Here is a 16,799-nt window from a genome sequence, read left to right on the forward strand (position 1 = left end):
ATAAATATCCACATTTAAACACAATGTTTTTACTCTGATGCTGGGACCTTAATGGTGGGGTGAATAAATATTTGGAGCTCTAATTACCTCCTGGGGAGGAAGGGAAGATTACACACTTTTTTTTTTTTGTAATGCTCAAGTCACCAAGGCACCTGTAGAGAATTAAGTTCTTTATATATTATGTATTGGTTTTAACATTGTACTTAAAAATTCATTAGTGTTAATGTTAATGAACTGTTAGAATGATATTTATAAACGCAGATGAGATGACCCTAATGACAAGAGAAACCTTGTACTCTCTCCTCCCTCCCCCCCTCCTCCCCCCTCCTCTTCTGTCTTCACAGGACCTACGGGAGGTCTGGCTCAACTTCCCACCACACCCCCTGCAGGTGGGTTGAGATATGTTTCATTATTGATGTTTATTTTGGCTTGATGCCGCTCATTAAAACTCACCTCACCCCCAAGACACAAAAGCGTTCTCCCATCTTTGAAGTTTTCCAGCCAGAATGTATGTTTTTTCTCATGTGTGTGTGTGTGTGTTGCCAGAGGTGGGCAGGCTGTTAGTTTTTCTGCCTGAGGCTGACCGAGTGCTTTATAGCTGTCACAAGGCCCACAGTAGCCCTCCACTAGTCTGCATTGTCTGCCCCCATGTCTTGCTGCTCTCCATTTTGGTCAAGACCGTAATCCTCTTTTTCATTCACTTCATCTTCTTCTTCCCTCTCTCATCTTCTTCTTCCCTTCCATTGCCCCTCTCTCTGCTGCGCCATTCTGCCCTTCTCCACTATCAGGTTTTTATTTTTTATTTTTGCAATCCCTCTCTTCGCTCTCCCTCTGTGCTGTCGTTCTTTGCTTTACATGATCTGCCCAGAAACATTGAACATGTCAGCAGTGTTTGTTTGAAATTAGGATTTGGAAGGAGAGATCAAAGATGCCATAACAGGATTACAGTCCCGAATCACATGGGGCCTCCAGGGACCGTCAGGCATCCTTCTCTCTGATGTGTCTGTGAGGAGAAAGTGTTTCTTTGTGTGTTTGCCGAGGCTCGTCTTTAAGCAGTTCATTCTCTTCATCTCCCTGCGTGTGTCGCTGCATTTTCTCATGTGCATTTATTTTATTTATTTATTTATTTTTTGCATATCCATGTTTGGCCCAAAATAACATTGTGTTTCTGTTTACATACTTCAGAGTGTATACATAATATATTTGTGTCTCCACGTATTTGCCTCCTCACCTCTGTATTTTTTCATCCCTGAACGTTGCAGATGCACAAAGCATCTGGATGTTTTTTTCTTTTTCATTGTTGGAGTTTGCAGCGCCGGCGCTCAGAATAAACACATTGTATCCAGCAGTCTTGTTGTTTACCTGGTGGGCTGCGCGGCGGACGCCCCAGCGGTGGGCGCCGCGGTCGGGGTGGAGCCCCGGGGTCAGCCCCTGCAACCGCTCTGCGGTGCGAGGATGAACCTCCACAGTGTGCTGCATGAGTAGTGATTAGCCGCTTCAGAGCCACAGCCTCATTACCACTCACTGTGCGTGGCTGAGCCTTCCTCTGGGTGGTCCCCTGCAAGTGGGCTAAGGCCTGTTAAATTGTGCCAACCTCTTGGAAGCTTGATAGCATCATGACCTTTTGGCTTGAGAAGATATAATCCATGCAGTTCCACATGAAGAAAAAAAAAAAACAGCTCTCTTGATTATTTATTTACTCTCTAATTGATAAAAGCCCCCGGAGGACGGGGAGAAAATTACTCCCAAAAATAGTTAATGTGAGGCAACAAGGTGTCACCCACTCCCCCCCTGCTCAACAAGATGACGATGACAAAACGGAGGTGAAGAGGACCCGCCGTAATGAGGTTTGAGCGGATGGCGGTGGCAGCTCGCCGCGGCGTGGGTAATTATGCGTACACCCGTCTTCGGCGTGCGCGCATACATTAGCCCTGCCACCGCCGTGCCCTGCAGAGCGCGCTGGTAACGCTTTCGTGGTTGACAGGCACATCTTTATGTCTTTCGTGTTCGCTCGATTCGCTCCAGCGCATCACCACACACACACACTCACACCAGCTCTCCAGAATAATTTACCAGAACGTCATTTACGTTGAGTCTGGATTTCAAAATTTCTCCTTTGGTTTATCAGGGAGATACATGAGTGTCAGGCTTTTTGGGCCTCAAAAGACCTCGGCTCTGATTCCGCTTTCTGTCTGGACTGAGCTGAAAGTGATGCTTTGAAGCCTTTTCAAAAGTGTGTGTGTATGTGTGTGTGAGTGCATGTGTGTGTATGTGTATTATTTTTTTTTATTTTTTTCCCCCCATAACTGCTGTTGATTTTTTTTTCTCCCCTCCTCTCTCCTCTGCGTTTGAAGCCTTGCTGCCGGCCATTCCCCCTGAAGGATAGCTTGCGCCTCTGAGTGCTGAACTCGTCAGATGTCGTTAGTTGTGATGCATGACATTTAAACGCCTTTCGTTAATTAACAGAGTGGAAAAAAAGACAGGAATGGAGTGTTTCTCAGGACATATTGGATGATGGAACCATGACATTACCGGCAGCGCTCCAATTAAAATACTGAGTTTAAAAATACATCTCTGCTCTGCGCACTGTCTTGACATGGGAGAGAAAACTGTTTACTTGTCATTTCTTCATCAAAACAGACAAAGATGCTCGAGAAATGAAGAAAGTGGCAATCTTTCCCGGAGAGCCTTGAAAAGTTGCTTTCTTTATTCCTTTTATTTTTTGGGATACTTTGCACTTTGCAGCTAAATGGACCAGGCTAATGTGCTTTAAGTGTCCACATGAAATCATGTGGCTCAATTCTACTGTTTTCTTTGGAAAAGATGTCTTGGTCAAGCTTACAGCTGCACCACACAGAGACCAATTAGATGTTTCTAGCTGCCTAATTAATGCACCCATAAGGATATCTCTTGATTCAACAAACATCGGTGCACATATTTTCTTAGCATATCATTTCTTTTTACTAACGAGCATAGGCAAGAGCAAATACTGCAGTTAAAACGGAGCCACGTGATTCCGGCGAACCCGTCTACCTCTGAACTCACCGTGCCCTACAGCTATTGTTGAAAGCGCAATCTACAGCCGTTTTCACAACAAGAGCCTAAAAAGCGTTCTTTCAAGGCTCATCAAAGTCCCGAGGGCAAGAGTCTCGGATACATTCCGCTTTGAAACAAGCGAGGAGACGTACAGCGCGACTGAGTCATATCGTATTAATTGACCGTTTGAATCACCAGATTTAGAGAAAGAGAGCGAGAGAGAGAGAGAGACTAAACCGAGCTGTTTGACTTAAAACTTAATGACTAAGAGATTCCATCTGCTGCAGATCATCAGAGTTTGTTTTGAGGCGGAGTAAAAACACACACTCTAAACAGGCCCTCCAGCAGCACACAGTGTAGAGGTTCATCTCATTTAAGGAATTCATCTGACGCTCTTATGCAGAACGACTTTATTAAGTAGTGTTTCTTTTTTGTGTGTGTACATGTGTGTGTCTGGTTTAAGAATCCTCGGAGTGGACACACTGGTTGTTACTGAGAGACTGAGAGTAGATTATGGGATCTACACACTAAAGACCAACAGAATCGCAAAAGCATTGAACACACATTAGCTACCCAAAGTTACACAACCAAACTTTCCCTCCCTCTAATTCATAGAGCAAACTGCTGTCTTTTAGTACAGGCTTAGAATAAAACACTTTAAGTTAGTTGTATGTATAATGGACAATAGTAGTAACAAGTAGGCCTACTTAATACACAAGTTTGAAATACTCTAGTTTTTTTGTTTTTTTCACCAGGTTATATTTTCTCTAGTCTATGCTCCTCTTCAGCAGAACTGTTTCAAGCATTGACTCATGAATGTCAACACATTGCCAAGTTTGTGGACAGCTGAACGTGACACTTTGTGACAGTTGAACATCTCCATCTCATCTGATCCCTGATGAGTTTGATGAGGGAAACCAAGAAATCCTGTCAGCCTCCGTAGCGTAGCTCTGAGCAGCTCGCAGCTCAGTTCCGCCGTTCTAAAATGAGCTACCACCGACAATTACAAACCTACTCATAAGACTATAGGGATTATGGCAATGGGCCAATTTGCCAAAATGTTGAACTATCCCTTTACGATTGACATGAATCAGTTGACAGTGTTGTACAATTTGCAAAGGTCACCAGCTCATTACAAGAGCTCTAGTGTGAAAATGAAAGTTGCTATTTAAGCTAATTGCTTGTAATTGAAATTGAATTGAACCTAAAGAAATACCTCCAGTATGACCTATAACACCTAGAGCTCTACTAAACCTCCTGTGTAATATGTTTTCCCACAGGTCCAGGAGCCTCAGACAGACCGACAGCTGATCGAGACGTCCCCGGTCCTCCAGAAACTGACCAGCTTCGAGGACGCCATCGGGGTTTTGTTCACGCACGTGCGTCTGCTGGCCAGAGCTTTCACCTTGAGGACTGTGGGCTTCAACCACCTCACCCTGTAAGTACAGTGGCAGTTTGCTTTCGCCGGTAATAGAGTTACGCAGCCAATAAAAATGCAAAGCGAGGCACTAGTTGGCCAGATGTAATTAGCAAGGATGCTGCAGAAGTATCCACAGTTTGTCTGCTGCTCCCTTCACAGGCGATGCAGCCTGATGCATTATAATATATAATGCGATCGGAGAGACTGGGAGTTTTCTCTATACATGGGGCATTTTAAATGGTTGCGACTGTTGTGAATGTGGCAGCCTCCTCCTCCCACATCATCATTATTATGTCGGCCCCCTGCAGCGTATACATTTTCTTGCAGTCTCTACTTCTGCCTCCGTGACAAGCTATGTCTCGGATGTCATGTTTAAAGTGCCATAATGGAATATGGACTATTTCACCGCTTTTTGACCATGCGCCTCAGCTAAGAGAGAGAGAAAGAGAGAGAGAGACCCAAGAGACTCTGAAGTCCCCCTGTCTGTAGTCTGCCTGTACCTGTGAGGCCATAACCCTGCTGCCCCATGGGAAATGGGGTTTTGATTCACTGGGTTGTCCAGTGCAGGAGCTTTAGAATTTCTCTTTTTTTCATTCACTGGGGCCACATCTCTTATTTGACAGACTTTTTTTATTTTATTTTTTTTTATCCCCTCCATCTCATTGTCATGCTTCATTCCACCTTGTAAATTCCCGGATTCTCACTTAACTCAATCCAGATTTAATTTTCAACCGCTTCCAGATAGAATCTCACAATACGCTCCTCTGTTCGGAGAGATATGAGTTTTTGTTTGGGGTGTGTTTTTCGCTTAATTGCAACGCATCGCCGTGATGCTACAGTGATTTAGCTCTGACGCTGCAAGTTGTTTTCCCCACCCCCCTCCCTCCCCCGGCCGCCTGTGCAACTTTCATTCGATAGTGAGCAAACTTACAAACTTACAGCAGAAGAAGACTCTGAATTGATCTGAGACGGGAGCGGCTGGGTCTGTCTGTAACAAACGTGTCGGCCGGAGCGCAACCTCGCTCGCTCATGGACAAACGTGCGGCCGCGAGTCGAGGCGACCGCTATTTTCATATGAAATTGTTTCTGCTAATGAGAGCGTTCACTCCAATTTGAGGTGTTTCAGATTCAGAGAATGAGAGGGTTATTTGCAATGGAGGCTTAACTCACTTCTGAGCTTTACAACACAATAGTGAGTCTGACAGCTCCAGCAAATTAGCCTTGGCAGCACACCTCTGATATCTTATTGGCAGGCTGCACTCTGTAATTGCTTGCTTAGTTTTGCCACAAGGACATTTCTCTGTGTGTGTGTGTGTGTGTGTGAGAGAGAGAGAGAGCATCATGTGCACACGTACACCCATACTGTACACAGCTGTGTATGTTCTAATCCATCACTTAAATGTCAAACCTCTCCACACTCTTGGTCAGGGAAGTCGATTAGAGGTCCAGAGGTTCGTCTCCCACTGAGCTTTACTTTGAAGACTTTTCCAGCTCAAGGTTGATGCCAATGATACTTTCTACCCCGATGTATATTTTTATTTCACACAATTGTATTGTTACTTTTCCCGGAGCAGAAAAAGGAAAGAATTCATATATTTCTTTCCAGGGTAATTTATGTTCATTAGCTCATTAGTGGCCAAAGGCAGGTTGACCCAAATAGAGCCGACTGACTTGAAAGCTGGAACTGAGCTACGGCTACCCACGAGGACCAAAGGTTACACCAAAGTAGGTCACGCTGTCGTGATGGGGAGAAGAACGAGGTCAGATAACAGAAAGTAAGGTCAGACAATAAGGTAGGCAGCAGATGAGGAGACAGGACCCAGGTTGGCCTTCGGCCTATCACTTTATGCACAAGTAGAGGACAGACCGACCTAGAAGAAGACAGGGATGGGAGCTGACCCTGTCGAGAGTCAGCGGAGACCGGAGGCTTCCATCAGACAGCGCAAACTCAGAGCCGCGGGCCCCCAGGCGCCGGGCTTCCTATCTCCTCTCACAGCGGAAAGGCTGGGTGTTGCAAGAATTTCACCGTTAGTGAAAAAGGCTCCATCTCTCTTCATGTTCAGTATTGTTTTTTAAATCAAAGCACACTTCACTGTGCCGCTTTCACAGTAGTTATTTGAACATTTGCACATTCAGTTAAATTTTATTGAATAGATTTGGGTTACATAAAAAGGGGAAGTTATGTAAATCAGTGAATGCAACATTTCTGAGACTTGCAATTACCTGGAAAGTAAAGAAACCGACTCTAACTTTTATTTTTAGTGCAAAATAATGTTTAATGATGATGAGACCTAATTTTCTGTTTGAAGGAAACTGACTTGTGTGATTAGTTGATCAAATAGCTCGTCTATGAAGACTTTAGATCCAACACAGCCTCTTCCCTTAATTCATTTTTTGTTAAATGCTTTTTTTTGCTAGAAAAGATTTCATTATATTGAAGCACTATTTGCAGTTTATATTGATCTTTTGAAGTTGCAAAGTGTATTATCATACGTTAGATTTCTTTTTTTCCTGCTATTGCCTCCTATTTCTCCAAAATTGCACTTGGTGTTTGACTCCGGTCCACTCGCCCCCCCCTCCCAGTAACACTTCATCCCAAATAGCTGCAGTGTGCACATCTGAACCTTACACTGGCCTGCACATACGAAACAAGAACATAATTTCCCTAAGAAGCGGGAGGAGAAATGGCCTGACAAAATGAAGCGCTCCCCTCTTTTGGAGTGGCCAGCCTGTTGCCGCCTCTTCAGAGGGGCTGTTAAAGGTATTTTAGATCAAAGTCAAAGGCGAATAAAGACCTCGGCTCCACACTTTACTTCAATTTCCCCCCACCTTACCGGAGCATTGTGCCTCCGCTGTTGAAGTGAATAAGGGATGGCTCTTTGTGCTGCTTCACACGGCGACACATTCCCTCTTTGACCCGCTCTATCTCTCCTTCTCTTTTCTATCTCTTCTATTTTTTTCACACACACCCCCCCTCGGTCTCTCACTGACACGTCACTCCTCTGTTCCCTCACCTTGTCTCCTCTGCTTCCTATTGGCTGTGAAATTAGCTCAGACTTGACCTTCTGGATCTGTTCCTGCACAGCGTGAGCCCCTCTGTGCATGTTCTCAGCTCTCATACAACATATAGGCTCGATTCTGAGAAAAAACCCTCAAATCTCATGTTGTACGGTGCTGACGAGGGGAGAGCTCTCTTATCGTCTTGTCCTCGACCCTTGGAGCCCCCGTGTGTGTGTGTGTGTGTGAGCCTTTTCATTAAGAACTTCTATGATTTTTTTTTTTTCTTTCTTGGTCGGAGTGTACTTTTACAATGTCCCTTCCCTCCTAATGAAGCTCAGTCCAAGGTCTCACAGTGCAGGAGTAAAGTAGCTGCAGTATCTGTAGGCGCTACATTGATCAATCAATTCACGCAATATAAATGAACAATGTTGATCATTGGTCATTTTTTCAGCAAAAAAAGGCCAAACTATGGGGTGCCGTGTGGTGCAGTGGGTTGAGCAGGTGCCCCATATGCAGAGGGTTTGAATCCGGCCCTTTACTGCATGTCATTCTCCCTCCCTCTCCCTCCCCATTTCCTGTCTCTCTCAACTATGCTATCAAATAAAGGCAGACCCCCCCCCCCCCCTGCCAAAAAAACAAAAAAAAAGAAAGCCGAACATTTATTCTGCTGTGCTCTCAAGTGTGAGGATTTGTACATAGTGTGTGTTTGCTGCTGTTGTGGATTAAGTATCTTTGCGATCTGGGCTGTTGGTCGAGCGGAACGAGTGATCTGAAGATGTCATTTTGGTCACTTTTATCTGTTGCCAGACATTTCCTGAAGTAAACAGTGTGTGTTTGAAAAATCAAATCAATCAACAAATGAACTGATATCGCTTAGACACACACACACACACAAAAAAGAAAAAGTTTTTGCACACTTTCGTGCTGTCAGTGTGGTTTCTTCAGCTTTATTATACAACAGCCACGTTGACAGGAACGTCAGTCCTCATAATCACTGTGGGTCTTCAGAAACCCCATGCTCACTTTGTTTTTAGAATAAATATTTAACTGTAGTTAATAAATACATTTTTAAACAAATCCTGTTCTGGGGAACAGCAAAGTTGTATTTTATCGAATATGAGACCTCTCTGTTTTCCCTCCATCACACACTGAGTACCTGAATATGAGACTTTTTTTCAGGCTTCCATCCATTAAACATTTAGACCACGGAAAATACAAGAATGACATTAATTGACGACCAAAATAGATATATTCCAGCCCTGCTGAAGGTGCTTAAACTGCTGTTTCACTCATTCTTTAGTGCGCATCTCTCTGGCTCAGATGCGCCGCAGCTCATAAAAGGTAGCGGCGCCAGGAATCGGACAATAAACTTTGACCTTTCTCTCCCTTTGATGTCCGCCTCCTCCTCGTCTTCTGCCTCTGCTTCTCTCTCTCTCATCTTCAGACTCCCCCTCTCCTGCCAGGAGCTCATAGCTATAGATGGATATATGCTCTGCTGCTGTGTGTATATATGTGTGTATATATGTGTGTATATATGTGTATATATATATATATATATATATATATATATATATATATATATATATATATATATATACACATATATACACATATATACACATATATATATATATATATACACCTCACTGCATGCATCCCCCCTCACCCCACAACCCAACACTCCCTGCCTGTCTGGCACAGCACCAGCCCACATCTGCAATGCTAATCTATAATTCTGTTTAATTAATGACCATTACAGCGGCAGCAGTAGCACACACACACACACACTCACACTCAGTGGCACTGCCCTGTGGAGCAGTGTACAGAGAGTTACAGTGTGCTCCCTGCCTCTCAGTGATGGTGAGGAAGGCAGGAAGCTGATGTACAGTATCACAGAGCTGCCATTAGCATTTTCTAGGAATTGTTAGAAGGTTTAAAAAGTTGTTCTCTTGCACACGCCACGGCTGCTTTTATGGGCTTAGGATTTTTGACAAGCACTCCTGCAGGTGTACCGGAGGTTTTTTTCAAAAGCATTTTTTTTTTTTCCATTTATATTTGAATTGCAATCAAAGCCCAGCATTTTCCTCAGAAGGGGCTTGCTACTTCAGGCAGCCTCCAAGTTGTCACACAGCCTGTCAGTACAGCTGTTCCCAGAGGCCACCCATGAAATGTACATCAGCCAACTTCACCGTTTTCTGTTAAAAGACTAAAAGCCTGGTAGATTTGTCGAGAGAGCATGATGCCTTTTCATGCCTCGCTGATACGCGACTGCATAACCTCATGTGAAACCTTCCCCGCCCCCCTCTTATTTACCCCAGTTCTCCCATAACCCCTCCCATCTTACCCTTTTTGCCGTTTAATTTCCCCCTGTAACCTTTTTCTTCTTTTTTTCCCCTCCTTCTTGTACCTGAACTTCATCCATCCATTTTTTTTCCCGTCTCTTGTCCAGGGGCCACAATCAGAGGATGGAGTTTCTGGGAGACTCGATCATGCAGCTGGTGGCTACAGAGTACCTTTTCATCCACTTCCCAGACCATCATGAAGGACATTTAACAGTAAGCTCCAATCACTTTTATATCATCACACTTTACATCTTGGTCTGCATCTGTGTTTTATCTGCTTCTGCTGTCTGAAGCTCCCTGAAACCACAGTTCACAACAAGTTTACGTGAAATGAAGTCACAGCTGAGCTTTTTTTTCTTTTTTCTGTGTCTGTTTTTTTCTTTTTTTCTTCCTCCCTCCTTCCTTCGCCCCCATCAATCTCTGAATCTCAAAGTGCCAGCCAGGTACCCAGCCCCCTTTTTCCTCTTTTTCTTGTTTCCACCAAATAACTCTCTTCCACTCCTCACCCCACACTGTGCCTGTGTGTTTGCTGCGCTCCCGGTGATGGGCATTGTCATGAGACAAAATTGTACAGTGGTTTTCAATAACACATCTTTGTTGGCACATTTTTGCTGAAGCTGTCAAGTGTCTGAAAAATAAAGTTGCGCTGCTCCGTGTATGTGTGTGTGTGTGTGGAGCAGCTCACACAGCTTGGAACACAGGTACAAAGCAAATGATCACACTTTGAACATGCAAGTCCATTTTCTGACAGCGTCAAACAGCATTACATCTCTCCTCTTTTCATTCCAGCATCAGCGTTTCTCTTTAGAAGGCTGACTACTCAAGGCTGGAGGGATTGAACTGGTCTAAAACCGAAAAAGAACCTTCTGCAGTTAGACGCTGCTTGGTGGATATTCCTTATAGATAGACGCTATGATGTTAGTTATATAAAAGCTTCCAGCGAGCTTTTCGTTGAGAGACTGAAAGCTTCAGCTACGCGTATGCCCAAGAGTCAAGATGGGGTACATCTGAAATGGATTTCAAATCGGGGAAAAAGTGCTCATTCAACTAGTGTGCTTGTGTGTGTCTCTGTATGTGTGTGTGTGTGCTAGTGTGGCTCTGATTGTGATTGCGTGTGTACTGTTAAGGAGGGCACATCACAGCGAGACGGAGTCAGACAGTCATATTTCATTCCATTTGCTCCTTTTTCCCCGCATCTTGTAGCTATATTTAACATGTTTGTGTTTTTCCTTTTAGAGACGTAAATGCACCTCGACCATTCTAACATGTTGTCATCCGCTCAGCTCCAAGTCCCGATGTAATATTTAACAGAGCAACGTGCAATCTCCCTAAAACATTTACTCTGCATTACCATTCCTGTCTTTGATGAATTATTCCATGTGGTGGTTTATTTTGATGTTTTTTTGTGTTTGTTTTTTTTTTTTTTTTTCCTGCTGCACTTCTGTTGATTTCTACGCAAGCGCACATCTGTGTGATGTCTCCACGCGGTCACATGTTGACACCTTGAGTGTGATCCTGACAGGTGGACATGAAAAAAGTGACGCGCTGTGTGTGTGTGTTTGTGTGTCTGTGTGTCTGTCCCCAGCTGCTCCGCAGTTCGCTGGTGAACAACCGCACCCAGGCCAAAGTGGCAGAGGAGCTGGGCATGCAGGAGTTCGCAATCACCAACGACAAAACCAAACGACCAGTGGCACTGAGGACCAAAACTCTGGCTGACTTGTTGGAATGTATGTTCATTCATTTATATCTTCTATCTTCTTTTTTTGTTTTTTTTGCTTTGTGTCTCCAGAATGTGCAAGATTTCAACATAAAGTACCTTTATTAATTTCCTGGTTCCCTTTCCTCGCTGCATGTCAAACAGCCACTTCTCTGCTGGAGACATGGAAGATGCTCCCAATGCGCTTAGTGTGACGGCAGGAGTTTGAGATGATTTTTCCTGTGTGTGTGGTTTTCTACCAGCCTAATAGTTTTTTTTTTTGTTTTTTTTTAGTAGAATAAGACATTGAAAATTTGCTTGGAATAAGCGGATGGTGAAAGAGTTTGTCACCTTTACAGAAGATGTTCAGCTTTGTCTTGTGGTTGTTTTTTTCACCCTGCACCAGGTGGACCTCAAGACCTTGTTGGTTGCAGGATATTATTTAAAAAAGATTAGAGTGGGCAGTTGTGTTGGAAGGCAGAGAGTCTCATCATTAAAGCATTAGAAAAATTCCAACGGAAAACACATTGACACTGTATCACCAGTTCTGTGTGTCAGCTTCCCTCCTGTTTAAACCCTGACAGTCAAACTGCATTGCTCATAATTCAGTCCTATTTAACTTCCTATATTACATAATGTTTCAAGCTGCATGTGATTGGAGCTGTACAGAAACCATATCCTATTAAAAAGGATCCCATGTAGAAAGTCAAAGGGTTCTCCTTTAAATCGCTTCTTATAGTAGCATTGCGTTTTTGTTTTGTGTAATAAAAGGAAAATAATGTGCAGTGACAACTGAGGACTCTTGTTAGGTTTACTACCATAGTGAAACAATGTGTTTGGCAGAGTGTGTGTGTGTGTGGGAAGCCTGTGAGGGATTATGATTTTGTCAGTTTTGTCCTGGTGAATTTCTCCCCTGACACGTGGAAGAAGAAATCCAGGACCTTTTTCACAGAGCAATCCCTGCTGACCTTTAATTCTATGAAGTCACACTCATCCTGGTGTGGAGTCCGAGGTTAACCGTGGCTTCTGACGTGGCAAACTGTGGAGTGGGCTCTCTCCACAGGAGAATAAAGCAGATGTTGGCTTCTTCTAGATGTGCAGGTGTCGCTGTGTTTTTCAGCTCGATAAAAAGAAATTACGGAAAACTAATTAGTCAAATATGTTCAAGGTCATTTAGAAACACTGTACTGTTTCCATTGCTTGCAGAATTCCTGTCCACCAGAGACCATTGAACACATTTGTATTTCCAGTGTGTACTGCAAATAAGGTCACCATACTGATATTTCACATTATAAAAATAAAATCATCATTATCAGTCAGTTTCCATTAACACAAACCCTTTTTGATTACATTCCCATGTATTAATAATAGTTTCATCTTTAAAAACATCCAATATTGTTGGAATAATGGGAACAATTTTCTCGCTCACATTTTGAGTTTTATTTCATAGCCGACTGTTCCCAGCTCCTGAGACGAACCCACAAACCTGCCTCCACAAACTATTCTTCCTTTATTGATGCACATCAAGAGACAAAATGATGGTGCTTTGTATTTAAACTTAACTGTGCATTTCCCCCAATTTTAATGCCGCTACTAAAAGGAAGTCTAAGGAAAGTTAAGCAAAAGTTTATGTGCATGTCCAAAGAGAATGAGGTGACGGAGCCCGAGGCAGGAAGGCCTTTGTGGCCCTGAGCTCATGCATCATTGGAGACCTGATGCAGTCCACATTAGACCTAAAGAGGGCACTAGTAGCAACAATAGAGACTTAAATATAACGGGAAGATAAGAAATGGACCATCAGAAAAGAACTGAGAAAAGACAAAGAAAGAACAAAAAAACATCAATGTGCTCCAGGTCAGCATTCAATAGGCAGACTTTAATGCATGAATAACACACATTCACACACACACAAGGACAACACAGAGCTTCATATCATTTGCCTTCCAAATGATCCTTCAGAGTTCAGGCCGGAGCAAGAGTGGATGACACAGGAAGAGGACGAGGGTCAGCTCTGGAAATGAGCGCAGCTCTTCCGCATATGAACAGTTGTGCCCCGCAGCTACGGCAGGGCCCTCACTGGCCCCCTGAAATATTACCTATTATTCCTCTCTCATGTCCCGCTGTCTTAGTCACGGAGATGAGTGAATGCCGAGGCAGTTAATGGAAGAGGAAAACAAAAGGAAAGCCACAAGATGAAGATGACACCCAGCACCTACCACTTACATTTCCAATATTTTTTTTTCCTTCAGTTCACTTAGACTGCCAGGTATCCTCAATTCAGCATGACATTGAGTTTTATCTTATATATTATATAGATGTTTCGGTGAACTCTGTGTGGCCCTTGGTTTACCAATTTCCTGTCTGATGGGAAAAGGCAGGCGGCTACAGAGCCATCCTTTCCAATTGTTTACATTAACATCACATCAGTTGCTGTGAAGGGCCACAGCTGAGCTCTGTCCTCTGGTCTTTGTTAATGTTTTATTTGCTTCAGCAGGAGGGAGTCAACTGTTAAGCAGAGCAGAAGAAAAGATGCCTCACATCAGCTATTATTTTTTTTTCTTCTAAACACTCCCTTTTCTTTTTTTTTTTTTGTCTCTGCAGCTTTCATTGCCGCACTCTACATTGATAAAGATCTGGAGTTTGTGCACACCTTCATGAATGTCTGCTTTTTCCCCCGGCTGAAGGTGAGTCCCTATTGATGGTTATTCACCACCCACACCTGATCAATGAGCCGCCGTACTGGACATCTCCCAGAGAAAAGGAGCCAGGCAGATGATGAAGAGCAGGCAAATGGTTGGGGCCCTAATGGTGCTAGCATCGACGTGAGGCCTGAAGTGGTGCTCGGCTCTTGAATGCCTCTCACAATTGCGGGCTGGAGTTGCTATTTTAGCCTTCTTTGATGGGAATCGCAACGGCGGCTGGACGCATTTATCGGGTTGTTGACGTTAGTCGTCAGTGTTTTTTCATTGATCCGAGAAGTGCCGTTGATGGCTTGCACTTGTGGAGTGCTCCAGGAGTCGTACAGCTCTGACAAGATGCCCATGGCCAGATGTGAGCGAGGATGCTGCTGTCGAGCACCAGTGAATTGACCAAAAAATTAGATAGAAGAGGCTAAAAACTGCTATTTTCCCATTAATACGGATTCTGTGGTTGAACACCGGCCATTACATGCGCTCCAGTGTCCGAATAGTCATGCGCGCACACATGTTCATGTACAAGTAACCACAGTGTGGACCTCTCCTTGAGAGGCTGCTGCAGTGGTCTGATATACCATGCTAATTGCTGTCTTGGTGTGCCTCTCCAGGGAGAATCCCTAGCTCCGGAGGAGCTGAGCTTTGCGTCATGGTCGCTGCAAGAGAGCATCTCATTTCCACTTCCAAGAGAAAAGTTGTGAAACAGCCAGCATGTCTCCTTACATAGCCTTCTGGAAACCACAGTGTTGCACACTGTGCTGCTTCATCCAATTTGGATGGAAATAGAGAGGCAAAACTAGGGACATAAACGCTCCTTTCCTTATGTTCCCGATTTTTTTTTTTTTTTTTTGCTGCTACACTGTGTGATTACGCATATAGAGCGGGGTTTGCGTGAGCGTTGGTGCATCTGTGCACTTGAAATGGCTCACACCAGAGCCGGGGCTATATGCTGCGCTCTTTTCAAAACAGCCAAATTTCTCTGCTTTAGGCAAAAGGAGTGTAGATGCCCCCCAGAGAGAGGGAAAAGTGGGAAGGAGAAAAAGGGAAGTAAAGCGCGGAAGCAAGAACAGCAGAGATGGAAGGGGTTGGGAGGCAGTAAAGCGAAAGAGCGCGAGCAACAGAAGCAGAAGCAATCTTTGTAGAAAATTAATAGGAGCAGACAGTTCTGGATTCAAAGTCTGCCTTTTTATGACAAGGCTGCTTCCCTGTTAATGGAAGGGCTTTTAGAAGTCCCCCTTGGATAAGAGAAATGTATCAGGGCTGCACACCTGGGAGACTCCCAGACGCTCTTTATTTCTGGCCGGGGATTGGCTTTTGTCTTAAGTAGCCTGTGATTTGTACTCAACGTGGAGAAACAGATGGAGAGCCAGTCAGAGAGAGAGAGAGAGCAAATAAGTGAGTGCAAAAGGAGGAGGATGGGGGAAGAGGTTGGAAAGGGTCACGGCAGGAATGAAATAAAAGCATGGGCGACCGGGGGAAGGAGAGTTTGTAGCCGCAGCTCTGTTCCTCACGTTTTCTGATTCTCTGAACAAAGTTTGAGTCGTCTGATTGCGTGTGTGCTGTGCTTGATGTGTGTGTTGCAGGAGTTCATTCTGAACCAGGACTGGAATGACCCCAAGTCTCAGCTGCAGCAGTGCTGTCTGACCCTGAGAACAGAGGGCAAGGAGCCCGATATCCCACTGTACAAGTAAGACTCAAGAAAACACTGTCAGGCACACTGAGACTGGCTGCTGGGAGTTAACACAGGTGGTGAACCTTTGGACACTAGACAGTCACTGTATCTGCAGAGATCGATTTTTCATTTTTCACAGATTTAGGTTGGTGTGTTTTTTCTACACAATATATCTTGAGATTGAATTGACTTTGCCACTCACTAAATTTTACCTTTGAAAAAAAAGTTTAATCTAAACCATGTTCTTTTAAAGGACAATTCCGGGCGAATTCAACTCTGGGGTGTATTTTCATATCATTTTAGGTCTAAAAGAATGAATCTGAAGATTTTCAGTTTAATCGCTCCTGTTTTGCGGTAGTTGCGTCTGTCCCCGCGTCCCCACGGCAGCAATGAATGGGAGTGGATGTAAGTTCCGCTGTTTAGGCTGTTTCCAGCCCTCAAAGCCGCAATTTTTTTCCACAGACAGCATCAGATGGCTACTCAAACATGCACCGAGAAGTTTATTTACTTCAAGCAAGCCGGCATGTTTGTAAAAGTCGATCTAATTCAAAGTCTCCCGGAGTCTCGCGCGAGCCCGAAGTTGCAGTGCTGGTGTATTCAGGCGCAGTCGGAGCTACCGCTTGTGTCATATGCTGTCTGTGGAAAAAAATTGCGGCTTTGAGGGCTGGAAACAGCCTAAACAGCGGAACTTACATCCACTCCCATTCATTGCTGCCGTGGGGACGCGGGGACAGACGCAACTACCGCAAAACAGGAGCGATTAAACTGAAAATCTTCAGATTCATTCTTTTAGACCTAAAATGATATGAAAATACACCCCAGAGTTGAATTCGCCCGGAATTGTCCTTTAAGGACACATGAATCTAGCAGTAAGGATACTAACTACTGAGATAATTTAAGGTTTTCATACTTGACAAATCAAGTTATTTCCTCACATCAG

The 16,799-nt window shown here is 44.1% G+C and overlaps 1 protein-coding gene across 1 annotated transcript in view; it reads left to right on the forward strand.

Annotated features, from left to right (window-relative positions):
• drosha (drosha ribonuclease III) overlaps nucleotides 1-16,799 on the forward strand; it is a 97,380-nt gene that overhangs the window by 67,371 nt on the left and 13,210 nt on the right. The window contains exons 24-29 of the mRNA XM_085763430.1: nucleotides 345-389; nucleotides 4,317-4,474; nucleotides 9,906-10,011; nucleotides 11,384-11,525; nucleotides 14,096-14,178; nucleotides 15,771-15,874. Of these exons, the coding sequence (XP_085619556.1) occupies nucleotides 345-389; nucleotides 4,317-4,474; nucleotides 9,906-10,011; nucleotides 11,384-11,525; nucleotides 14,096-14,178; nucleotides 15,771-15,874 (638 nt within the window). The remainder of the gene's footprint in view (nucleotides 1-344; nucleotides 390-4,316; nucleotides 4,475-9,905; nucleotides 10,012-11,383; nucleotides 11,526-14,095; nucleotides 14,179-15,770; nucleotides 15,875-16,799) is intronic.

The sequence above is a fragment of the Trachurus japonicus genome, chromosome 20 (genome assembly GCF_045865225.1).
Source record: "Trachurus japonicus isolate A0001 chromosome 20, Traja_1.0".
Classification (NCBI taxonomy): Eukaryota; Metazoa; Chordata; class Actinopteri; order Carangiformes; family Carangidae; genus Trachurus; species Trachurus japonicus.